Source organism: Neofelis nebulosa, chromosome 18, assembly GCF_028018385.1.
Source record: "Neofelis nebulosa isolate mNeoNeb1 chromosome 18, mNeoNeb1.pri, whole genome shotgun sequence".
NCBI classification, from domain to species: domain Eukaryota; kingdom Metazoa; phylum Chordata; class Mammalia; order Carnivora; family Felidae; genus Neofelis; species Neofelis nebulosa.
In genome coordinates, this window is record NC_080799.1 from 41,214,161 (window position 1) to 41,239,441 (window position 25,281).

Below are 25,281 nucleotides of genomic sequence, written 5' to 3' on the forward strand. Positions count from 1 at the left end.
CTAAAGCCAAGGGGCTCCACTCCAAAGTCACCCACCTGTTCATAGAGGTGAAGTTTCCGAGCACGTTTAACCAGGGTGTCCTTGCTGCAGGGCAGGAATGAAGCAAGATAGGCATATACCCCAGAACGGATTTGGCTACTCAGCTCCCGAGTTTGTACCTCTATGCTGAAGAACAGAACAGAGTCATCAAGGGTCCATAGCTCACTGGAGCTTCTCTCATCATTAGGTCACCCTACCACAGAGAGGAAAACTAAGAGCCAAGAACAGGTCAAACCTTATGTCATCAGTCACACAATGTAACTAAGTGACCAGTGCAACAGATCTCCAGTAGTCACCAAATCAGAACTTCCACACCTGATGAACTCGGTTAGGTAAAGAGGGACAAAATCTTGAGGTCAAAGACAAGACCAAGTCAAAGGTAGTCAGGAAAACAGAACCCGAGAGAACAAGCTCGGAAGTACTAAATATCACAAACAACAAGAACTTAAGAGCTTTCAAAATGGAAAGTGATTGAGTTACTTGGTATGGCCAGGAAATACTTTCCAACAGCATTTCCTTTTTTCCCAGTTCTATCCCTGATTAGGAAGTCAGGGAAGTCCTCACCCCTCCCACTGTCCCCATCTAGATCAGCAGAAAAAATATTTGTCTTCAATCCCTCAAGCTCTCTTTATGTGGCATGCTCCAGCAGGCTACCGTTCACACAAATTTCTCATGTATGCTGACCCTCAGGTGCTCTCTACAGTCCAGGCTTTCTGACCCAAGAGGCCAATCCCAATCTTGCTCATTTGCTAGAATATTCCCAAGTCTTGACAACTATTCTTGCATGTGTAAAATCCTCAGTTGTTGAGGAACAAGCTTCCTCTCCTACATAATTCAACAGAGAGAGAAGCTGGCAAGGCTGGAGGACCTGATACCAAGAACCTGGTTTGGACTTATATGTGTGGTTTTTCTGCTTTTTTAATCCAATTCATACAGTGCAATATTTCAGAGGATCAGGCATGCGGGAGAAGTGTCATGGGATGATATGTACATACCCTGGCCTTGGGAGAGGAGAATGACCCCAGGAGAGCAGGCTCCTGAGACTATACCAAGTTACCTCTTACTTTTCTGCACAAGCAAGCAACACTTTCTCTCTCATCTTATACTTGCCAAGAAATCCTCTTCTAACTGCCCATGATCATTATATACAGTGTTCTATTAATACCTGCTGCTTAAGGTTAGTAAGACCTACCGTTTCCTGGAAACAGATATTTGGTGTAAACAACCCCCTTTAAAAAAAAAAAAAAAAAAAAAAAAGAATATGGGCGCCTGGATAGCTCAGCCGGGTGAGCGTCTGACTCTCGATTTCGGCTCAGGTCATAACCTCACAGCTCATGGGTTCAAGCCCCACATCGGGCTCTGCGCCGACAATGCGGAGTCTGCTTGGGATTCTCTCCCTCTCTGCCCCTTCCTGGCTTGTGCTCTCCCTCTCTCTCTCAAAATACATATAAGTAAACTTAAAAATAAATAAATAAACTAAAGGAAAATAATCACCGTTTTTTTCTCTCAGAAGCAGTCATCTTTAGGCAGTTCCATCCACACCCATTTCCCTGGCCTGCACAACCCAGGCATGGTAGCAGCAGACACATGGAAACAAAAGATACTCACTCTAGGAGGGTGCCATTAACATCCTGGGTGAAGAACTTCTGTCTGCTCTCTCCTTCAGCAGCTCTGGCAGCCTGGTTCACAGCAGACAGTAACATCTGTTAGTGCACTTTCCTCAAACAACCACACACTCACCCACAGGCACAAGGCCAGTCCTTCCCTACAGAACACCTGCCGATTCGAGAAAATCCTCACTCAGCCCTAATCCCAGATTAAGTTCACCTATGATCACCCTATGCTCCCAAATTGGTATATCCAGCTTTTTTCAAATGCTGCTAAAGCATCTATGGACTGTCCATTCTTCCAGGACTCGAAACAGCAGTCACATAAAAGTCAATCATACAGAGTCAAAGCAATCATCACACATTTGATTCAACCAGCTGGTTACCTCCTGTGACCAGCACCCTATCACCTCAACTGTGAGATGGAATTTCCATACTTCCACAGTACAAAAACAATCATAACTGCAACAAACCCTCAAGATTAGAAAACCTTTATCCCCCTCACCCCTAAATAATAACAATGTGCTACTTTAGCACTTAAGGACATTGCAATTCTTGGGAAACTCACAATCCACTTAACAGTTTATCACAAACTCTACTACCAGACCATCTTAACCACTAACATACCTTCCTACCTGTTGACACAAGCCATAGCAGGCTCCTATACAGTCTTTTGCTTCCCACGAGAACACAGTACGCACCCTGCGTGTCAGCCACGGCAGGCCGCCAGGGCACTAAGTGCACAGGTCAGGAAAGCAATCACAGCAAAAGTCTGAACCATCGATTCTCACATTTGGCTGCATATTGGAATTACCTGGCAGTTTTCCCCACCCTAGACCTTTGGTCCAGATCGCATCACAATCTCTGGGGACAAGGCCCAGGAATGTGCACCCTTTAAAAGTAACCCTGGTAACTCTAATGTGCAGAGGGGACTGAAAACCACTGACCTAAACCCAAGAGTTGCTGGTCCAAAGGCTTTAGGTAAAATAAAATATCTAAAATCAGGCTTGATCTAGAATAATGATGGCAAACAAAGGCAGTGAGATTCTCGTCTTACAACAAACGATCAACCCTGATCAACCCCTCTGAGACTACAGGCACTGAGAACTACCCTCCACCTTCCTGTCCCCTCACGTGCCTTCCTCTCATTGTATCCTCTGCGACCCATTCCTACCTCTGGCTGCTCCCTCTCTGTCATTAGCTCTCCTTAATAATAGATGGAGTCCAAGATTCTATCTAAAACTATCTTCTCCCAATACCTTCTACACCTTCATAGCTTCAAAATAACATATAACCCATGTAGATCTCTCAAATCTAACAGTCCAGCTCTAAACCCTTTTTTCTAAGCTCTGGATTAGAATTTCCAATTACTTCTGTCAATGGATGATCTGTTGGTATGGACACACAACTTACCCAAAACCAAACCCACCAGTTTCTGCTCCTCCTCCTGTGTTCCCCACTTCTAATAACTACACTCCATCCTCCTGAAATCCTTCCACTCCTTTCTTTAAAACCCTTAGGTAGTTCTCTCCAAGCCCAGAATCAAACCCAAACTCTTTTATGTGGCATTTATGGTCCCCATTCTCCACTACATTCCAGGGGGTCCCCACCATCCAACAATTCAACAACCCCTTGCCCCACCTCAGCCCTATGCCTGGGCTTCCTGTAAGGCCATCTCTCCACTGCACCAGGCCAAACCTGTTGTTTCCAGTCTGATTCCTACATACCCAAGGAGCTTGTTTCTTACCTCAAGTCTGGCTGTCCACCTGACCATCTGCTTGGCCACACAAATATCACAGAGCTTACCTCATTCTGCTCTGTCCTACAGCCACCTGTTTACATGTCTACTGGTCCACTTACAGAGAACAAGCTCATGGAGGACAAGAACTGAATCTTATTTGTCAATATATTTCCCACAGCTGCCTATTACGTAAAGAGCTTAGTAAATGTCGCCTAAGTGCACAGATGAAGGAACAAACAGGTATTACTGAAAGAATGCAACCAGAGGAAAAAAAGTTTGGTACCAACAAACAGAACCTGCAGAGAATACACAAAACTCAAGCCTCTGCAAACCCCTGGAGGGAGGGAAGTGCAAAGGCCCAGGATGAAAGGGGGTGAAATGGATGGATGGAAATCAAAGAAAGAAAGGTTGCAACTTTTAATCCATTCACCTGACGATTTCTTAAGTATTCAGAAGTCTTGGCACTTCTAATATACTGAGAGTATGATTTTAGTTTGAGAGAAAATAAACAGGAGTCATTCTTTTGTTTAAGCTTACAAACTGCTACTTCTAAGATCCAGAAGCACTTCTGTATTCATTCAATCTAATCACTGTAACATGTATTTCAAATGCCCCACCATTTGGCAGACCTATCAACTGCTTCAGTTTACATTCAAATTTTACTTTTAGATTATCAGCCAGTTCTTCAGTATGTCGGAGGTTTCCAATGCCTTTTCAATTGTGTAGATAATATCTCTGAGGGTCTGGTTTTATAATGAAGGTAATTAGTCAAGGGCTGTATTTTTAAATAAATCCAACTAAAAGAACAACTGGATTTATATCTGATACTCTTCTGGAAATAAGTGAGGTTCCTCAACCCTAAGAAGAGATACCCTTGCTTAAGGAGTTGTTTCAATTCATCAATCCTAGATTAACTAAGAAATGAAATTAAATGGAAACAGTCCAGTCATGCTATTTTACAATAGTTCCAAAAGCCCTTTAATGAGCTGTTTTAATTATAAGAAAAGTCACTTACAGCCTCTCAGCACCTAGGTCAGAGCCTTATATACTGTACCTGTTTTTGCTGGCATGATTTTCTTTTTAAAAAAGACAAAACAGGTTAGGTTTTTTCCTACCCTTTTCTCCTTGGATCCAGGTCTGCCTTGATTTGTGAGGCAGGGGTTCTAAGTCTATAACAGGGTAAGCTGTGAGCAGGTGGAGTAGAAGGGTGACGGACATGAGGTCTCTGTTTTTCTTTTCTCAGTATTGTTCCCAGTTTATGCTTTAGTCAATAGAGCTGCTCATCTGTCTGGACCAGGCTGAGTAGCTGCCAGACTACATCAAGACAGTAACCTGAGGGGGCAACACACGTGAACTTTCCAACAACCAAGACAAAAGGCACAATCAAGGCCTATTCAGTGAAGACAAGGTAAAGCCATCAGATCAAATCACTGGATTCTTTGGGGCCATAAGAGCGTATAGTACAAAGAAACAGGAAATGAAAAACAGGCTAAATAGTGAACACAGTGAACATTGCTTGGGCATCCACCAGGGCAGCCTTCTTGGGGTACCTCTTTAATATAGTTTAATATAGTTAAATATATAGTTAAATATATAGAGTTAAATAGAGTTAAATATATAGAGTTAAATATATACAGTTAAATATATATATATATATATATATATATATATATATATATATATATTTCAAATATATTTTTTCCAAGTTTCGAGCATCACATCTAGTTAGAAAGTTAATCTACCCTCTCTCAAAAATAAATAAACTTTAAAAAAGGGGGGCGGGGAGCATGGGTGGCTCAGTCAATTAAGCATCCGACTCTTGATTTCAGCTCAGGTCATGCTCTCACAGTTAGTGAGTCTGAGGCCCCACAGCACGGAGCCCACTAGGGATTCTGTCTCTCTCCACCCTCCTCCACTCAGGTGTGCACTGCGCCCATGCGTGCTCTCTCTCAAAAATAAACTTAAAAGTCTAATTTTTCCTTCTCAGAGTAAAGATTATTCCCTAAGGGATGGATACATACCAGATTAGGATCTGCTTATAGGACCGTGGTAGGTGACAAACAGGATCCCAGACCCCTTCTCTCCCAGGATATGCATTCTGCCACAAGAAGATGGCCTCTAACTTCCCAACCCTCCAACCTAGTTTGTTGACTTGCGTAACCAATAGAGGAGAGAAGTGATGTGAACACAGAATTTCTATGGCTAGATCTCACGGGCCTTGCAGCTTCCACTTTCATTCTCTTGAAATGTCACCCTGAAACTGCCACGCTCTGAAGAAACCCAGGATGAAAGACTAGAAGGAGGGACAGGCCGGATGTCCTGGCCACCTCGGCCACCCCAGCCATCCCAGCACCCGGACAACTTGTCAGCTGAATGGAGCCACAAGAGTGAGCCAGGTAGGACCAGAAGAGAAACCACCCAGGCAACCAAAGTCAGGAGAAATGAAATGCTCTTTGAAGCCCTAAATTTTGGGGCAGTTTTTTTAGTTAACAGTAGAAACTGATACACGTTGCATCTAAGGCCAAAATTTTAAAACTAAATAATCTTATAAAAATAAAGAAGAGGAAAAAAGATAACAAGGGGAGTGAAAAATAAAGCGAGAACACGTAACACTACTAATGTTACAGTTATGTACATCAAGTTCAATATAAATTTAAAAACGCAATGTCCAGTTCAAGATTGAGGACAGGGCTCCTTATTAAGGATCCAAATATCCATGGATGGCTTTTGAAATTATATGCAACTTTTGTGTACATAGGCATTTTCTCCCTGGGAGGAATAGCTTTCCCAGCAGAGTCTCAGTGAGGTCTGGGTTTAGAGCACTCAGCACACATGTAGGAGGCTCCAAGTGCCCGAGTACAGAACCCTGGTGAGAATGGACCACCTGGGGGTCCTCTGGAATGGCATTAAGTAACTTTCTAAAAATAAGCCTTCTTTTTCATGCAACCATCAAAAGTAATGAGGGCTTTATAATAATATTTATTAAGTGAAGAAAGCAGGAAACAATTATTCACAACTATAATTACAACTGCATAAAAACATATACACAGAGGCTAGAAAGGAATATGCAAAATGAGAATAATTTTCAGATTGGCAGAATGATGGGTAATCCCCATTTTCTATCCCATTTCCCAAAGGTTCTTAACGCTCTTATAGTAGAAGAGCTAGGTGATGACTTAAGTATCAATCTCACATATGAATGCTCATTTTCAGTATGTCAATTTGTCCCGGTCACCACCTCCCCACCAAAACCCAACCAAGCCTACCGTATCTATAGGGTCCAGAACCCTGTCTCCACTGTCCCAAGAGAGAACTTGGCAGTCACTGAGGAAGGGCAGCTTGCTCAGGGTCCATCCAATGGACTCCAGAAAGTGAGGCTTTCTTGAATCACAACCCAATGCTGCTTCATATTAAGCCATTTTGCTTCCATGGAGTTTGTCCATCTTTTTCCAAGAAAGCAATATAATCAGTCTAAGTTATCAGACTAGAACACTACCTATGGTGGGTGGAGGGGCACATCCAAGAATGTTTTTGACTTTTCTCTAAAAACACGACTGGCTACTGCCACTTATACCTCACTCAACTTACTTAACAAGACTTTCAGAAGCTACAAAAGAATTAGATTACAAACCGGAGGACTGAGAACGACCAAGAGTAATTTTTTTAAACATAAATTCTGAGAGCAAACACAGAACAGTATGCTCAAACATGCCAAGTTCAGATTCGACTACTTCCACCTACACATCCTATTCAGATATTCTCTGAAACGCTGACATGACACAATTCATTTAAATCATCACAAAGAGAACACTGCACACAGGTGAATGAGGAAGAACTAGGGATCTGAGTAAGACATTTGATTTACTTCATCTGTTGTGCTCAAAAACTTTTTCAAAACAAGAAATCATTTGTACCAGTGGTTAACATTTTACCCTACCATAAAACACAAGGGATATTACACAGAAGAGTAATTCTGAAATGCTATGAGAACCACTAGTTTAATACTTAAGCTAGAGTCTGATGCCACCAGTTGCATTATAAGTCAGGATGCCAGAAGTAAAATGTTCCTTAACTACAAGTCATCATAACTAATGATCTATGTTTGGTTCATAGTCAGTAATACACAACTGAACTGACAATTCTTAACACTCTAGAAATCAATTCCCAACTGCCAAGGGCTGCTAAAGCCCAAAGACCGTTGTTGTTCTTAACGGTTCATAGACAGTATGAATGTTCAGCTCCTTCTCATTCATTAGGTAGTCCTGTGATCGCTACCTAACAGTGATGATGGGCAAGTCCAGGCAGCAACCGAAACCCAGTGGCAATTAAGCATATACCCTAGGTTTAACATACACTTGCAAACTTTTGTGACTTTTCAAAACCTAATTACTAAAATGACAGATCTGTGCCTTAGCTGCCTGCTGCCAGCATTAGCGTCTACTGCACCAAAGGAAAGACATTTGTGAGGAAGGAACGGACAGGCAGGAAACGGAAAGAAATTCCCCTAGGAGAAAGATTTTTTTTTCGGGAGTGAAAGAACCACGAAAGCCCTAAAAATGATGCCTGATGGTCAGAGCTTACACAGTTTCCTCACTCGGGAGAAGAGAGCTTGGAAAAGCTTACACCGAAACTGCCAACTCACTAAGGGTTGCTCTGGGCAGCGAGCTTCATGTGGTGCAGAACCATTGTCAATCTGCCCAAACTGCTTCCAGGAAAGCCTGGCCATTCTGTGTCACCATACCTGAGCCAGCTCCTTAACGCGCTTCTCCAGGGGCGCGGGCAGGCCTTCGGGGAGGGAAGAGGGCTGCCTGAATTCCTGGTCCAGTCCCACCCCAAGGGAATCGCTCTCATCATCCATATCACGGAAAGGGCTTCCTTCTGGAGACTCACTGAGCAGCTGCTCCAAGTCCAAATCAGTCAGCGAGTCCATGGCAGTGGCCGCCTGGAGCAAGTCGTTGTCAGAAGTGGAGCCGAAGAGCGAGAGCAAGGGGTCAGAGGTGCCCTCCAATTCCCGCAGGCCCTGAGCTTCTGCCGACGAGACCGCTACGGGCTTATGGTCTTCGTCCCTCTTTCTCTGAGCTTCTTTCTCCTTCTGAAATTTCTTTAACATCTCTTTAACGCTCAAAGCCCCAGAATATTTCTTTTTCTTCTTCTCCTTACTGGCATTGAGGGCTGTGAAGCTGCAAGCAAGGAAGAAGTTGGTTACGAAAGCTGCAGCACACCTCAACAGGGAAATTCACGAGAGACTGCCCCTGCTCCCAGCGCAACTGTCTCCAGGAACCTCAGTCACAGGGCCACCCTGTTACTCCTCCTCCCTCCTCTTGGCATATGGAGCTCCTTCTTGCTGGGACCAAAGCTTGAGATTTAATACAGGTTAGCAGAACAATGTCACAGAATGCTAAATATCCGATGTGTTTTTAAAAACCACTGCCAGGCTGAAATAAAAGGTTGCAAAAAAGTGGTGGGGGGGCAAGAAAAATATTTAAAGGGAAAAAGCAGGAGCAGCAGAGAACAGCAGCAACTTGAAGGGCAGCTGGGGTGAGACCGAGTGAGGTGAAGAAAGCAGGACCAAAGAAGACAAGGGAAGTGGCAGAGACAGAAGGAGAACTGGGGCAGAGGAGGGGTGCCCAAGAGAACAAGAAACATCAGCAGTCACACAGTGACAGAAATAGCTGCCAACACCGACAAAGGGACAGAGCGAACTCCGATGTCTGACACACAGAGATGTGAGAGCACTGACTGCCCACGGTGGCACTGTGGGAGGCATGATGGGGAACGGAAGGCCAAGCCCTGCTGCCTCTTCTGAAGCTGTGAGGAGGAGGGCACGTCAGCTCCCAGGTGTCCTGCCCTAACAGTTCAGATTTCGTCCTAGCAAAGAAGCTGCTGCCTCTCACCCGGCTTTGGAAAACTTGGACTTTTTCGATTTCTTCTCCTTGTCATAAGTGTCATCTTTTTTCTTCTTCTTTATCTTCTCACCACCTTCCTTCAACTTCCGCTTCTGAGAATTAAAGACAAGGCACAGTTACACGGCTCCCTAACTCAGGGAGCAAGTGCACTACACAGCACTGGCCTTGCTCCGCCCGGGGTTCATCCTGAGAGCTGCCTCACCTCCTTCAAGAGCAACAGCTTTCAGACCAGTCCCTGGACCACAGACCTGCAGCAGGTCAACACAGCATTCCCACTGACAGTGTCTCCTGGAAGCACCCAGGGCTGAGGCAAGAGGCCATTCTGTAGCCTGAAACTTTTCTACTTCAAGTAAGCTGTATGCAGGCCCTACATCTTGTTGTAAACACGCAAGCAGTGGTAGGTAGATTTCAAAATAAACTTATCTTAAGGCTCACTTGTTTTGTCGGGGTGACAGCCCTGGGAACTGAAGTCCTCTACATGTCCACAGAAGAGACACAGCAAGGCTGGTACAAATTCCCCTCACTCCACACTCTTCACTGCCCTAGTCCCTGTCCTAAAACCACCTTGAGAAATGAATCGCTGCCGAGCCTGCTGGGACACAGGCACAGACAGCTCCAGGTTCACAGCACCTTGCCCAACTACAGGTATGAGAAGTGACCTGTCGGCCTTGGCATGGCTCAAGCCTTTCCACCAATCTCCTGAGCCAACCTAAACCAGCACATGTTCTGGTAAGTCACCTACTGATCTTATAAAGTCATGTAGAAAAAAGCAATTCCAAAATCCAAAATCATGTATTGTTCTAACCTTTGGAGATTTTTTCTTCTTTTCTTTAATGAAGTCGTCTTCAGATTCTGATGCCTGTCTAAATTGCAGGGTTCCCGAGTTAATGTAAAATCCTCCATACTTTGTAGTCAAAGAAGCAGGAACAAGCTCATCATACTGAAGGGGGAGAAAACAAATGGTCAGCTACACGTTCTGGTACTCAAGTCCAAAGGTGCAGAGTGGGTCTTGACAGAGCAGGTACGACTGTGGTGTTCTGTCACGTTTCAGACAGTATGCTAAGACCTGCTTCTCGTCAACCACAAATGTCCAAACTAAAGGGTGTTTGGATCGATCTGGCCATTTTCAGTGAGGGAATCAAGGCCAGATCAAGGATGTCACTTTCCCTCTCTCACCAGGCCAGCTCTTTCTTCTTCACACTGAAGGCATGCCCACACTGACCCCATTCCCACCTCCAGGCAGTTTTCAGTAGGAGCTAAGGTGGTTCCAATGACATTTTCAGTAAGGACTTACCGCCTCAGAATTATCGATGAAGGAGTCCGATTCATCATAACCGTACCCCATGTCAATCAGGTCCTGTATCCGATCTTTTCTACGTTTCTTTCCACCCTAAAATTTAAAATAGGTCATGTGCTTTTTCCATGTGTAACTGTGCTAAGAACATATAACATGAGGCCTACCCTCTTAATAAATGTTTAATTCTAAGGTCACATGCTTTTTTTGATACATAGAATTAATTGCTGCCTTGAACTCCATCAACTAGTGACTCAAGGTTGTAAAGCGTGGAACAGTGACACACACACACCTACACCCACCCCACACCCCGTTCCCTGAAGACCTTTTAAAATAGAATAGATTTCTATCTGCACAAAACGGCCTAAGACAGAAGAAGGAACTAAGTGGCTTTGTATGCTTTGTATCATAATATTTATTCTAAGCATAAATTCTAGGAGTAAAAGGCCCTTCTTGCTCATTCATCCATTTAGCTTCATACACTAGTGCCTGCCACATGCATTTTCTGTACCTTAATGCATTTATCTAATAATCGCATTTTGTTCTCTCCAACCTCTGCACTTGTTTAGGTGATAATCCACTAAAGGAACATAAAAATGTCTGGAAACCTCTCCCACTCAGTGAGGTTGTTTTGTTGCCCAAGAGAGAAATCTTACATATTTTTCTTCAAATTTCCGGGCAAGGGCCTCCACTTTATGCCTTTCCTTTTCTTCATCATTGAAAGGATCTGAGAGATCTTTCTTCTGTAAAGAGATCATTTCACAAAAGTAAGAGTCACAAAAAAATTCCCACAACCCTATCTGTAATACCTGACTGTAGTACTGACTACTCAATACCTATAAACTGAATAAAAACAACTATTTTTCAGAAAAGGGAAAAAACATGCTACTGTCCCATCACTGTTTAATTAGTTGTTAAAGTCAAGTTTCCATTCATGTGATTCAATGAAACTTAACTGAATGACTACAATGGCCCACCATAGCACTAGGTCCCAGAGGGCTCCAAAAATGGCAAAGGGCCTATATTCAGGGATATTCAACCTACACAGAACTGTTTCAATATAGCTAGTTTCCTCGGTACTCCTAAAAATTATTTTATGCATTTAGAAACATTGTTCTAAGAAGGTCCGTAGGCTTCATTGGACTTCCAAAGCAATTAATGGCTCAAAAAGGTTAAGAACCCACTGAAAATAGTGCAAGCTCTTGAGAGCTATTCTGCCTTACTGGTTGGAAGAGTGGTATGAACTTGCACTTCCCTCAGTGGTACCAGAAGTCAAACCCAGGTTCATAGCATTCCCGTTCCTTAGAAGCTTATTTTGATGGCTCAGTACAATATCAATACACATTCCAAATATTTTCACATGAATTTCCAAAGTTTAATTCTACTCTGTAAACTGTTGCATTTTTCTCATTAAGTACGTTTTCCAGAGTGGGGACCTTAGGTTTCTTTGGCAAGGAACCTTCATTTTAATAAAAGTCTCTCGTATCAAATACATTTAAGCCTTCAGAGTAGACCAAAATCACTAAAGATTGGATGCCTGTCTGAAGACAAAACTCAATTGCCTCAGTCTCCCATTTCTGCCTCCTGAAATCCAACCCACCCATAAAAGATCAGTTAAATGATAGAGGGCATATTTGCATAATGAGATAATAGGGAACATACATATGATGCAGGCATCACAAATGAGTGGTCTTTAAAACATGCACTCATTTGTATCTTCTAAATTTTCTATAATGATCACATATAACTTAAGTGGTTAAAATAATCTTAAGAAATTCTACCAATATAGAGCAGTCCTGGATTCAATGTGTACTCTTTCATGTCTTGCAAACAGTAGTTGTCCAAAAGCACTACTTCCTGAATATATGAAAGTCCAGTTCTGTCCAAACACATCACCTGGGATGTAAGCTCTCCTCTGTCCAAGCCTTCCAGTGCTTTATTTGTACCAGACTTAAACAATTACCACATTGTAACACCTGTTACCTGTGTCAGCATAATTTTAAAATACCTACAAGACTGAAAGTTCCCTTGAGGCTGGGATAGTGGCTTCTCCACCTTTATATACTCCTCAGTATCTAACACAATAGTTTTACATTACAAGAAACATATGCTAAATGAATTAATACATGAATCTGTCAGGTTACGTAATATTTTGAACACCACAGAGTAGACACAATGATTCAGGAGTTCTGTATCTGAAGGCCAGGAGAGTGAATCCCCTGAAAATGAATCCAAAGTTCTCTGTGTATGCTCCATAAATTTTTCTCCAATAGAGAAGGGCACTTGGACCCCCAAGAAAGGTGAAATCACAGTACTGGTATTCTAATTTCAGTTGACCTACTAATTTGGTTTGAGCCCATAAATAAAGATTTTAATCAATCTCTGCTACTGTCTCTTCCTCTCAAGGAAGATCATCCAATTCCTACTTTGGAAAAGGAAGCTTGCGTAGATTTGAAATTATTTTTCCTCATCTTGCCCACTAGCCCAAATATGAAAGGTTGACCTTTGGCACAAACTTACTGGCTTCATTCAGCTAATGGAAGATGATCTTAATCAAGGAAACACATTTTTATCTGGGCAAAGAAAGTAGACAATGCTCCTAACCAAAGGCATCCAACCCAAACAACACAACAGTGAATCAGACTGAAGGAGCACTGGCCACTAAGTTCTGCTGCTAGAAATTTTGCCTACATGATCTCATTCTAACCTCAAACACCCTGTGAGCCAGGTACTAGGCTAATCCTTATTTTACTAAGAGTCACTCTAAAGATCAAAATACTCCAAGTGCGGGACCCCACTAACCCTTGCTCAGAGCCTAGCACAGTGCACCAGGGTAGGTGCTTGTGATCTTCACCTACTTCCTACTCACACTGTAGGATTCCATCTACATAAAATACAAAACGTGCACACCCAGGGGCACCTGCACGGCTGAGTCAGTTAAGCAACTGACTCTTGGTTTCAGCTGTCATGATCTCACAGTTTGTGAGTGTGAGCCCTGCATCAGGCTCTGTGCTGACAGTACGGAGCCTCTTGGGATTCTGTCTCCCCCCTCTCTGCCTCTTCCCTGCTCACACTCCCTCTCCCTCAAAAATAAATAAACTTGGGATGTCTGGATGGCTCAGTCGGTTGGGAGTCTGACTTCAGCTCAGGTCATGGTCTCACCATTTCCGCGTTTGATCCCCGCATCAAACTCAGAGCCTGGAGCCTATTTCGGATTCTCTTTCTTTCTCTCTCTCTCTCTCTCTCTCTCTCTCTCTCTCTCCCCCCCCCCCCCACTCACGTCCTGTCTCTCTCTCAAAAATAAACATTAAAATAAGTTAAAGTCAATTAATTTTTTTTTTAAATGCAAAATTGATCTAAGCTGTCAGAAATCATGGCAGTGGGCCATGTATTTTAGCTAGGATTTTGGAAGGGCAGGAGGATGGTTTCTGGTATCCTGGAAAATGGTACATTTTATAATCCAGGTACTGGTTACTTAGGTGTGTTGAGTTTGTGAAAATGCACCAAGCTGTGAATTTATCATATATGCATTTTTCTTATATACATAATTCAGTAAAAGCTTTTTAAAAATTTTTACAATGTTAATGAATTATCAAAACTTTAGTAATAGCTAAAGCTGGTGATGGGTACATGGGCCTTATTACATTATTATCCTATTCTGTATTTATTTGAGAAGTTTCATACTAAAAAGTAAAACAAATATGCCAGGAAAATAAACAGGTCTTTTAAAAAACATTTAAGAGGGGCACCTGGGTGGCTCAGTCAGTTAAGTTTCCAACGCTTTTATTTCGGCTCAGGTCATGATCTCACGGTTTGCGAGTTCGAGCCTCACATTAGGTTTTGTGGCGAGTGTGGAGGCTGCCTGGGATCCTCTGTCTCCCTCTTTATCTGTACCTCTACTTCTCACTCTCTAACTCTCTCAAAATAAGTAAACATTTATGAATAAATATAAATATAAATATAAATAAATAAATAAATAAATAAATAACATTTAAGAAACCGCACTGATTCTCACAAGACCTGAAGGCTACAACCCAATTCTGGCAAATAAAACAAAACGACAAGAAAAAAAACTCCCACAAAAATAGGTTTCCATTCATCCAGGTAAATAAACTATCTAGAATATCACTGTTCAGAAGAGATGAGCTATCAGTGTCTTTTCTTGTCTGTCCTTATGCTAACTAGGCAGAGTGAGATTTCATTGAAAAGAAAAATGTCCAGCACAAAATTCCAGTCAATGAACAGTCGATGAATGAACAGTCATGGTTCTACAAAGAATTCTATCCTTTCTTACCCAGAGGCAAAACGAGCACACCTGTGACTGCTTGGGGCTGAATGCCATCATCTAGGGGCAGCAAAAGCCTTTCAAGTCTTGTTTCCACCCTCCAGAAGACCCATTTGCACAGGATGTCCCATGCATTCTATCTGCAGATGGAGTCTGAGGCTGCTGGGGTGTACCTTGTCTGTGGGTTGAAGGCCTTTCACCTTCCCTCGTATGTTCTTCACCAGCTCTGGGTAGAAGAACTCTGGGCAGCGCTTGTGATCTGGCTCAAAGAGGGTGAGTGTAATCCGAACAGCTGCTGCAGCCGGCTCAGAGTCCTGATGCTGTTCTGTTCCCCCAACCTCCTCTTTCCGGGATTTCTTCAAAAATGCAGGATTCAGAGAACCTGGGAGAGAGGTGAACTGGACCCTGTGGGGCTCCGACATGGCTACCAACAAGTCTTAGCGGGTGTCACTGCATGGCTTCTGTTAACATTAAAAGAAGGGCCAGGTCAAACCAAGATGATAAAAATGATTTTTCCTGTTCAAGTATACAGATTTAAGCTTAAAAGAATTTCATTGTCAAGAAGAATCCATTGTTAAATTGACCTTAATTACCACTTAGTACTTTTTCCTGCTTCAATTACTATTCATCTTAAATTTAACATTTTTATATGTATATGTAAATCACCCCAAATCCTATCATTCAGAGATAATCAGTGTTCAGCAAACTTCCTTCCACTCTTTTTTTCTGTACCTAGTCAAAGGATCCTTGCTGTTAGAGAATCCATGCTGACAGAGCCTTAAAGAATCCTTAAAACTGCAAAGACCACCATAGAATATTTTTCATTTAATTTATCCAATACTTTTTTTTTCTGGCTGAGAATAATCTCTTTCTTAAGATCTCTATACTTTCATCACCAGCAGTATACTTTCATTAAAAGCCAATCTTCACAATGACAGTTTTCAACAGCTCACAGAAGGTACTGCCTCCTCTGGGATAAGCAAAAAACAAGCGTCTCAGGAGAAATCTGGCTCAGCTCATTTCCTAATACACCAGCCTCTTCCACCCAAAACTGGGCCTTGGCAAAGTGAAAAATTATCACATGCCGAAGACTTTCAAAGCTGCCTGGGAACGGTCAAAACAGATTGTAAAGCCCAGAATTGTAAGGGTTTACAGAATATAATCATATACTATATAAATATATATAAAAGTATACATACATGCATGTATGTACGTAAACACATGTATATGTAGAGATTTCTGTGTGTACTTTGTTGTATAACCTTATGTCTTCCTTTTTCACACTCATACTTTAGTATGAACTTTTTTTTTTCTGTGAACTTTCTACCATGATAATAAGTAAGGATATTCATTGCAGACTAGGAAAAATGATAAAAACCACCTCAATATCCAGCATTAAGGGAATGGCTGTCAAAACTGTGATTTTTAAAAGCCGATTTGTAAGCGTTTCGGTATCTCATAGATATATAATGCCTGCCATACTTTTTCCTGATGTTATTTACCGTCTTTTATTTGAGTGAGGTATGATAAAAAAAAAAACTTATTTTACATGTTGAATTCTAACTTGGCTTCTTCCCAGCATCTATCACTAACCTTTCTTTCCAATGCTGATTTGGCATGTAGTGTGTAGAAATGTATTTGACATCCTAAGATCTATTACTGAAATCCAACCTGTTAGATTAGTACTGTAAAACCGGACATTGTTTAACCAGTACTACACTGTTGTGAAAAATTTTATGGTGTATTTTAATATCTTCAATCCAAAGTTCATCTTTATTATTATTCTTTTAAAAGTAATACTTAGATACTATATGTTTTCACTCTTATGTGGATCCTGAGAAACTTAACAAAAGACCATGGGGGAGGGGAAGAAAAAAAAAAAAAAAGAGGTTAGAGAGGAAGGAAGCCAAAACATAAGAGACTCTTAGAAACTGAGACCAAACTGAGGGTTGATGGGGGGTGGGAGGGAGAGGAGGCTGGGTGATGGGTATTGAGGAGGGCACCTGTTGGGGTGAGCACTGGGTGTTGTATGGAAACCAATTTGACAATAATTTCATATTAAAAAAAAAATAATACTTAGCTATTCCAGCCTGTTTATTATTTCAGATCAATTTTAGAATCATTTTGACAAGTTCCCAAGAAAAGCTCACTATATTTTGACAGTAACGAGTAAGTAGTGACTAATTCAGGAAGATTTACACATATCACACACATCCACACATAGGAATGTATACTAGTCCATAGGCAGCATTTGTTCTTTCTACTATGACCAAAAATTGTGATCTCTAAGACCAGGGAGTAAAATATCCAAAAATGAAGAGTTAAGGGGCACCTGGGTAGCTCAGCTGGTTAAGTGTCCAACTGGGTCTCAGCTCAGGTTATCGTCTCACAGTTCATGAGTTCCAGCCCTACATCAGGTTCTGTGCTGATGGTGCAGAGTCTGCTTGCGATTATGTCTCTCCCTCTTTCTGCCCCTCCCCCACTTGTGCTCATGTTTTCTCTCTCAACATAAACTTAAAAAAAAAAAGTAAAAATAATTCTAAGTAGACAGCCAAGTGATTAGCAGCAAAACAGGTTTGCAGTGCAAAAAACCATTGTGCACTAAAATACTGAAAAGAAATCCCCTAAAAGAAACTTTCAAGGCTCCCAAGACATTCATCATGGACTGGGTTGTAAAAATAAATCACAGCTGAAAGCTGAGGCTTAAAGATCCCCCACTGACACAAGCAGTTGGAGTCTCACTATAGGGAGGCAATCTGTCAAGTAGCACATGGGATATAGGAAGTTAACTCTGGAAAGGGCAACCAGGTCCCTGTCCAGGCAATAATTTAAAAAAAAAATTTTAATGTTAGAGAGAGAGGGAAAGAGAGGGAAAGAGAGAGACAGACACACCATGAGTGGGATAAGGGCAGAGAGAGAGGGAGACACAGAATCCAAAGCAGGCTCGATGCTGTCAGCACAGAGCCCGATGTGGGGCTCAAACTTATGCACAGTGAGATCATGACCTGAGCTGAAGTCTGACACTTAACTGACTGAGCCACCCAGGTGCCCCCAGGCAGTAATTTTTAAATGTAACTTTATCATGATCCACATTTTACATACTGTAACTTCATTCACTTAGATGGTAAAACTGCTTCTCTCACTTGTGTGACTTTGCAGGCCTAAGAAGTTACAGAAATAAGACTAAAGTAAATCAAACCTATAGCATATTAACACTTTGAAGTTAGAGTTTGGATTATATCTTATAATCATGACAACTGCTTGCTAGTTGTTACTAAATTATGTGAAATATTTAAGAGAATCAGACATAATAAGGACTGAAATGTTAGACTTACAATTTTAATTTGAAATGCTTAAACAAAAGTTTAAAAGTGTTCGTTTAAAACTGATTTATACAGCTATCAGACATACCAGAGTTGGGTCTTTGGGAAGATTTTACTATTAAGTTTATAAGTTCACCATTTTAGAAGTTTGAAGTACGTGAGAGAACATATGGACTTTAAGTGTAGTTTAAAACACTGTAAAAAGTTCACTGTTTAGGGGAATATAATCTGTTAAACTGGTACCTTAACTGAAACTCTGTCAAGGATCAAATACTCTTTACATCTCTATTCTTAAATTTGTAAATAGAATGATTTAGGGGAGTAAAACTTAAAAGGCTTAAGAAAAACTAAGTATTTAAATAGTCAACTTTAACAAGTTGAACATCAATCTAAATAAAAGCACAATATTGTACACACGCAAACATCCTTCTTAAAAAACTTCAACTGGCAATTATCCAAGAAATGCTAACTGTTGCATCTCGGTTCTCAGAAAATATATATTTTTTAATATGCATCCTTATAACTATTGTACTTTCAAACTGATTATCAGTGAAGAAAAACTTAATTTTTTTTTGCTAGTTTTTTAGTCTCTTTACTAAACTCATTTACTTTAATGGCTTTCCCTTTTTTTTTTCCACAAAAGGCTGTCCTATCATCCCCAGAAATAAGAATTTTGTCTACTTTCTCAAGTGTTTACTTTTGTTTCATGTCTTATTGCATTGGCTAAAACTTCCAGAATAATATTAAACATATATTCTTCACCATGTTCTGACTCTCATGGGAATACTTCTAGGTCCAATGTGATGTTGACTTAAAATTCGGATATTTTATCAAATCATTAAGAACTCCTTCAATTCCTCAAAATTAAAAGAGTTTTTAAATTAAGAACATATGTTGAATTTTATGAAATCATTTCCTGGAATCTTAAATGTGCTTCCAATTATCGGTTTGTCCTTAGGACAAAACAGTAAATGACAGCTCCTGAAACTAATTGTCGGCACTTTAGGGAAACCGAAGTCTAAAAAAATACCAGGCTGTGGACAAGCCAACTCAATAAAAAACAAAAAAACAAAACACTCTTGAAACCAAAGTCTGTAGGACAAAAACGCCTACAGGAGGTGCGTGTGGATCCGCCACCTTTTCAAGCAGAGGACGACTGAAGAAAAACTCTTAAATAGACACTTAAGACTTACTCGGAGTCTGCAACTGCGATTGGGACCTTTCCAAACATTTTTATTTTTTCCCCGGGATGTGTGTGTGGGCCCTGTGCTGAACTGATGTGAACAAGTTCCCCATTCAATGACTTGGTTTTCACATACTGAAACTACGCGAGCATTTGCCTTCCTGTTGTCACAACAGCCACTCCCAACTTCTCTAAAAGTGTCAAACTACAACAAGGCTTACGTGAGAGCCCGGTCCCGACAAAGACACGCACCTTTGTCCCCGGCGCGACGCAGGCTACGGCCCCACGGGCCGCACTCGTCCCCCCGCGGCCGTCCTCATGCCGGCCCGGGCGCCCGGGCTGCGGCGCTGCTAGCGGCCGGCCCCCGAGCCATGCCTCCCGGCGGGCGGCCGGCCCGCTCCGCGGCCCATGGTTGGGTCCTCGCGCGCCCGGGGGAGCCTCGCCGGCCGTGTCGCCGCGCCGGCCCGGGAGGAAGCGGAGAGACGCCGGCTCCACGTCGGTCGGGCAACTCGGGACCTCGGCGGGCTGCTCGGGCGCCCCGGGAGAACTTGAGAGGCGGACGCGGGCTCCGGTCTGCTCCTCGGACGCCGGCCGTTAGAAAGCGCGCACGGAAGGACCCGTCCGCCCTCCCGGGCGAGGCCACGCAGAGCCCGCCGGGTGCGGGCCCCGGGCTCGGGCGGAGGCTGGCTTCCAGGCCGCGCCGAGGTCCGTCAGGGCAGCTCCCGGAGTGGAGACACGGCCGGCCCCCGCGCCGGACTAACGGCCGTAACGGAAGCGCGGACGGGAGGGGGCTGGAGGCCGGAGCCCAGGGGCAGGGCGGGCCGCAGGGCCGGCTCCCTCGCGCACTCGGCCGGCAGCACCTTCACCGCCGCCTCCGCCGCTTCAGACCGCGGGCGCTTCGTTGTCACGAGCCGGAGGGAGGGGGAAGGAGCCGGGAGTCTCCGGGCTCCGGCGCGCAGAGACCGCGGCGCCCGGGTCACGTGCCGTTCGGCCGGCCAATGAACCCCCACGGGCGCGGTGACGTCAGAGCAGCGGCGTGGCCGGTGACAGCCGGTCCCCGTCACGTGGCCGGGCGCACTCCAATGGGCGGCGCCGGGGCGACCTGATGTTCCCGGCGGCCCGTGCGTCGGCTGTGGTTGGGTGGTAAGATGGCGGCTGTGAGTCTGCGGCTCGGCGATTTGGTGTGGTGAGTCCGGGCGGCCAGGGTAAAGCGAGGTGCGCCGGGGAGCTTCCTCACTGGGCGCGGGGTTCGCGGCCAGCCCCGGAGCTGCCTTTCTATGCACTCCAGGCTGCGGAGAGAGGGCGAGACGAGGTGCCGGCGCTGGGAGCGACGCCGGGCGGAAGGGGCAGCCCGGCCCCGGGGGACTGAGGCCGAGAGTGGCCACGGCGGGCCGGGCTCTGAGCTCCAAGGCCGCCCGGGGGAGGGCTTCGCTCCGCACCTGCACGCCGGCGGACACCGTGAAGGGAGTCACCGGCGCCGCACAGCTCCCGCGGACACCGGGTTCTTGGGGTCTTGCGGAGGCTTCCCGGAAAGCGGGAGAACCGGGGAGCCACCGGGGCCATCTCGCCTGGGCAAGCCCGTCAAAACTCCCGTTGCGATGGAATCGACCTGTGCGGGCGGCTTGGCCACGGGTGTCGAAACCGGACTGCTGGCGCTGCCCCGTGAAGAAATGAAGGGAGACTTCTCCTTTACGACCGAAGGCTTGGCAGTGACCAGTGCCTTCTTGGGTGCCTCTCGTGGTGTGCTTCTGTGTCTCAGACTACCGCTCGAACCAAGACTGATCGTCGCCGCTTCCCTCGAGCGACGTAGCTCTCTTCTCGACCCAGAGGAAGGTTTCCATTAGCATTTGTCAAAGTCGGGCTGGTCTCGCGGTGAATTAAACCAGACTTTGTAAGGGGAAGTCTGTGTTTACAGAGCAAACTGCCCCCCGACCCCCGTCACGGGGAGGCTCTTAGACAAGTGACTCTTGATTGGTTTTGTTGTTCTGTGTTCCTTGTCACCAAAAGAATGCACAAATCTTAAGCACTTTTGCTTTCTATTTCTGAAGAGTTTGGGCTTCTTGGGCCCAGCTGTGGAAGCCAAATTAAGAACTCCTGTTTGCCAGCTTTTGTTTTGGCACTTGAGGGTGCAGGTGGAGAGTTAGGAAAATAAATTTCATGCTGAGTGGGTTGAAGGAGATGGACTGGCTTTTCCAGGGCAAATGCTGACTCTGTGTTTTCTCTAGGGGGAAACTCGGCCGGTATCCTCCTTGGCCAGGAAAGGTGAGTGTCTTGCTATTAATGGAAGACATCTGAAGTTGGGTGTGAGGAGGTGAGAATGTAAGATGTGTTCCCCTCAAATTTTGGCATTTAGTTAAACTGGACCTACTTTGGGGGAAAAAAAAATATTTATTTACTTATTTACTTGTTGACGTAATGTCTGTACCCAATCTGAGGCTGGAACTCACCACCCAGAGATCAAGAGTCTCATGCTCTTCTGACTGAGTCACCCAGGCATCCCTGAACTGGACTTATTTAAATTAACACTCAGAGTTTTTCTCTTCCTACTCTCAGATTGTTTAGAAAAGGCAATATAATATAAACCAGGTTATTTAATCTGCAGTAAATGCTTATCTCTTGAATCAGAGATGGTTTTGGTGAAGTTTTTTAATCCTGGAAATCAGTTTTAATTTGAATTTAGCTTTACACTTAAATGTAACAAAAGGAGAAGAAAATAAATTCTCCAGGAAGAGAGAAATCTAAATGTAGGTTAGTGAAAAGTCAAAGTATTTTTGTCCCAACTAAGTTTAAATCTTCTTTCCATGTTACCATATGTGCTGCTCCAGTGCCTCTTTGCAGAAGTTGGCATTCCAGATTTTGCATGAGGCGATCCGTCATAGCTTTCCAAATGTTCTGTTTTTATATTCTTGCTAGGAGCCCAGGAAATGTCTTTAGACTATCTCTTTGCAATATGGCATATTCATTGCCTCAGTTGTCCTTCATTGTCATTATTACCTGTCGCAACTCTTCCTACACAGGTTTTTTTATTTTTATTTTTTGAAGCGTAATTGATATACAACGTTACAATAGTTTCAGGTGTACAAGGTATTGATTCAACAATTCTATACCCGATGCTTACCATGAGAAGTGTAATCATCACTTGACGTTATTACTTCACAGAAGTGTTTTTAAGAACGTTCTCTGCATTTCTTCAGTGATTTAAGGGTCACATGGTTGGGGGAGTTGACATTGATGTTAGTTTTAACTGCTTTTAAAACAGGGCCATTGCAGTGAAAGGGATTTTCTGTCTACCAAACCCTACTACATGGTAGATGTATTCTAGAAGTTCCTAGAATATTTGTACATTTCCATACATCTCAGTATATAAGTGCCAGATTTGGACACGCACTAGGCCCTGGGTTCTTTTCAAGGATATTCCTTTTCTTTTATTTCATTTTTCTTCTTACCAACTTAGAGGTACGGAAAAACCTTTTTTTCCTCCCTTTTACTCCCCAGATTGTTAATCCACCCAAAGACTTGAAGAAACCGCGTGGAAAGAAATGCTTCTTTGTGAAGTTTTTTGGAACAGAAGATCAGTGAGTAGTGCTTATCAAGAGTTTCACTTTCCCTTTGGGCATTATCCTGGATCTGAGCTACTTGCAGGAATATTCTAGGGACCCTAGTTCATTTTTACCGTAGTGTGTCAGAATGGCATATCGTTCTAGCTTCATACCTAAATACCTAAATAAAAGATGCTATTCTTAGCTCACAGAAATTATTCTGGGGCCAATAACAATGTCAGTCAAGTGAGAAATAGGATTCACCATCTTCTTAATATGGTAATCACAATAAGATAATTTTTCACATCTTTTTATCCAACTCCATAGGCAATTCCTTCTATAAGGGCCACGTTTAGTTCTCTTTTAATGGCTGTTTATCATTGTGGTTCATGTATGAGGTATACACTGGAAACTAAAATCTTGTTTATTCTAAGAGGAGTAATTGTTTAATTCTGTTCTCATTTGTAAAACTAGATGACTTTCTCTAATATTGTAGCAGTAGAGCTTTTCTAACCAGATCTGTCCTAGAGTTGAAATCAGGACCATTCTTTTGAGATTCTGTGATAGGCAGTAGAGGTCACAGTGAGGGGGGAAATGGAACTTGAGTTTCTTTTTTTTTTTTAATTTTTTTCAACGTTTTTTATTTATTTTTGGGACAGAGAGAGACAGAGCATGAACAGGGGAGGGGCAGAGAGAGAGGGAGACACAGAATCGGAAACAGGCTCCAGGCTCCGAGCCATCAGCCCAGAGCCTGACGCGGGGCTCGAACTCACGGACCGCGAGATCGTGACCTGGCTGAAGTCGGACGCTTAACCGACTGCGCCACCCAGGCACCCCGGAACTTGAGTTTCCAGTGATTTAGCTTCCTCATTATTACATGGGTCTGATTACCTGGGTTTAGCTAGATGGTTTGATTTAAGTAGCTGTATTTCCACTTAAGATTCTTAGAGAAAAGTTTAGCTTTGGCTTTGGAAAATGTGTGTGTGTGTGTGTGTGTGTATGACCTAAGGAATCTAATACCAGTGGTTAAAATATACATTCCTACAAAGCGATATATGATATTCTATAGCAAAATCTCTTATAAACAGTGTTACTCTTTCTGGAGTTTATATGCTGGGTGCTTATCCCAGTTGAGAGTTTAAATGGTATGTATACCTTCACCATGCAGATCTACCCATATATTCAGCCCCTGTTTTCTGTCACAAAACAACTTAACAACCTTTTTTTTTTTTTTAATTTTTTTTTCAACATTTTTTATTTATTTTTGGGATAGAGAGAGACAGAGCATGAACGGGGGAGGGGCAGAGAGAGAGGGAGACACAGAATCGGAAACAGGCTCCAGGCTCCGAGCCATCGGCCCAGAGCCTGACGCGGGGCTCGAACTCACGGACCGCGAGATCGTGACCTGGCTGAAGTCGGACGCTTAACCGACTGTGCCACCCAGGCGCCCCAACTTAACAACCTTTTGATGACAATATTTTAAGGGAGTCGCTGGCCCAGAGCTGTGAGAGCCAGAGACACTCTGCAAGCAGGAATGTTCTGGTAATGCTATTGAGTTGATGAGAAAGATTGTCCTGATGCATAAAAAAGTGCTAATTGTTCTCTTAGCAAATTTGAGTTTCTGACACCGAAGGGAACTTCTGGAGAAAAGTGAATGTTGTGGCGCTTGCTTTTCAGGAACTTAAGTAACAAGACATAAACATTTCAGACGGGAATACGTGCAGAATGAGTGATATGGGTGATTGATTATTAAAGCGTTCTAGAACAAGGAAAGAGTAGTGGAGAACAGGCAGGTCAATGAAGGCTGATGGAAAAGATGGGATTAGAATCCACCTCTGGAGGATGGATAGAATTGAAATAGGCAAGAAGTCAGGCATTGTAGGCAGTGGGAAGACCATGAACAACTGGGTATTAAATCGGATGTGTGGGCAGAGGGAGGCCCCCACCTGGAGTGAAGAACGGTACTTGAGAATAACCGAGGCAGTATGGTTGGTCCAATTGGTTAGCTAAACGAAGATTTACACAAGTCTAGAACAAAAGTGGAAACTCATGGAAAGTGGGGGCTTGATGAAATTACAAGAGGCCTGAAAGCCTTTGTGTTCTTATAATTTTTAAAATGTTGGAAGGTCAGAAGAATAACCTGATATTTCTGTATAACAAATATTACAGATAAGACAGAAAATTGAAGTTGAGTGTATTTCAGCACTTAACCAGGTATACAAGTGAAGCCAGTGAGAAGGATACACTTACCAAACACAAAAATAATCTAACGGTGTTAGTAGTGGTGGAGATGATATGATTTCTAACTAGAGTGTTTTGAGGGGATTCATGAGCAAGTGGATTTGGGGCAACTGTTAGCTATAA

General features: G+C 43.2%; 2 protein-coding genes across 8 annotated transcripts in view; one reads left to right on the top strand and one right to left on the bottom strand.

Annotated features, from left to right (window-relative positions):
* Positions 1-20,343, bottom strand: part of UBN1 (ubinuclein 1) — a 39,147-nt gene extending 18,804 nt beyond the window's left edge. For all 6 annotated transcript variants that reach the window (XR_009256581.1, XM_058710710.1, XM_058710708.1 and 3 more), the window contains exons 1-9: positions 19,631-20,343; positions 15,046-15,333; positions 11,244-11,330; positions 10,588-10,683; positions 10,099-10,233; positions 9,282-9,385; positions 8,129-8,567; positions 1,648-1,718; positions 36-165 (exon numbers count right to left, since the gene is read on the bottom strand). Coding sequence is in view for 5 of the 6 variants with exons in the window: in XM_058710710.1 (XP_058566693.1) it covers positions 36-165; positions 1,648-1,718; positions 8,129-8,567; positions 9,282-9,385; positions 10,099-10,233; positions 10,588-10,683; positions 11,244-11,330; positions 15,046-15,294 (1,311 nt within the window). In the remaining variant the exon portion in view is untranslated. The remainder of the gene's footprint in view (positions 1-35; positions 166-1,647; positions 1,719-8,128; positions 8,568-9,281; positions 9,386-10,098; positions 10,234-10,587; positions 10,684-11,243; positions 11,331-15,045; positions 15,334-19,630) is intronic.
* A 101-nt stretch (positions 20,344-20,444) lies between these two features.
* The window catches only part of GLYR1 (glyoxylate reductase 1 homolog), a 35,153-nt gene continuing 30,316 nt past the window's right edge, over positions 20,445-25,281 (top strand). For both annotated transcript variants that reach the window (XM_058710711.1, XM_058710713.1), the window contains exons 1-3: positions 20,445-20,564; positions 21,604-21,640; positions 22,874-22,953. In XM_058710711.1, the coding sequence (XP_058566694.1) occupies positions 20,527-20,564; positions 21,604-21,640; positions 22,874-22,953 (155 nt within the window). In that variant the 5' untranslated portion in view covers positions 20,445-20,526. The remainder of the gene's footprint in view (positions 20,565-21,603; positions 21,641-22,873; positions 22,954-25,281) is intronic.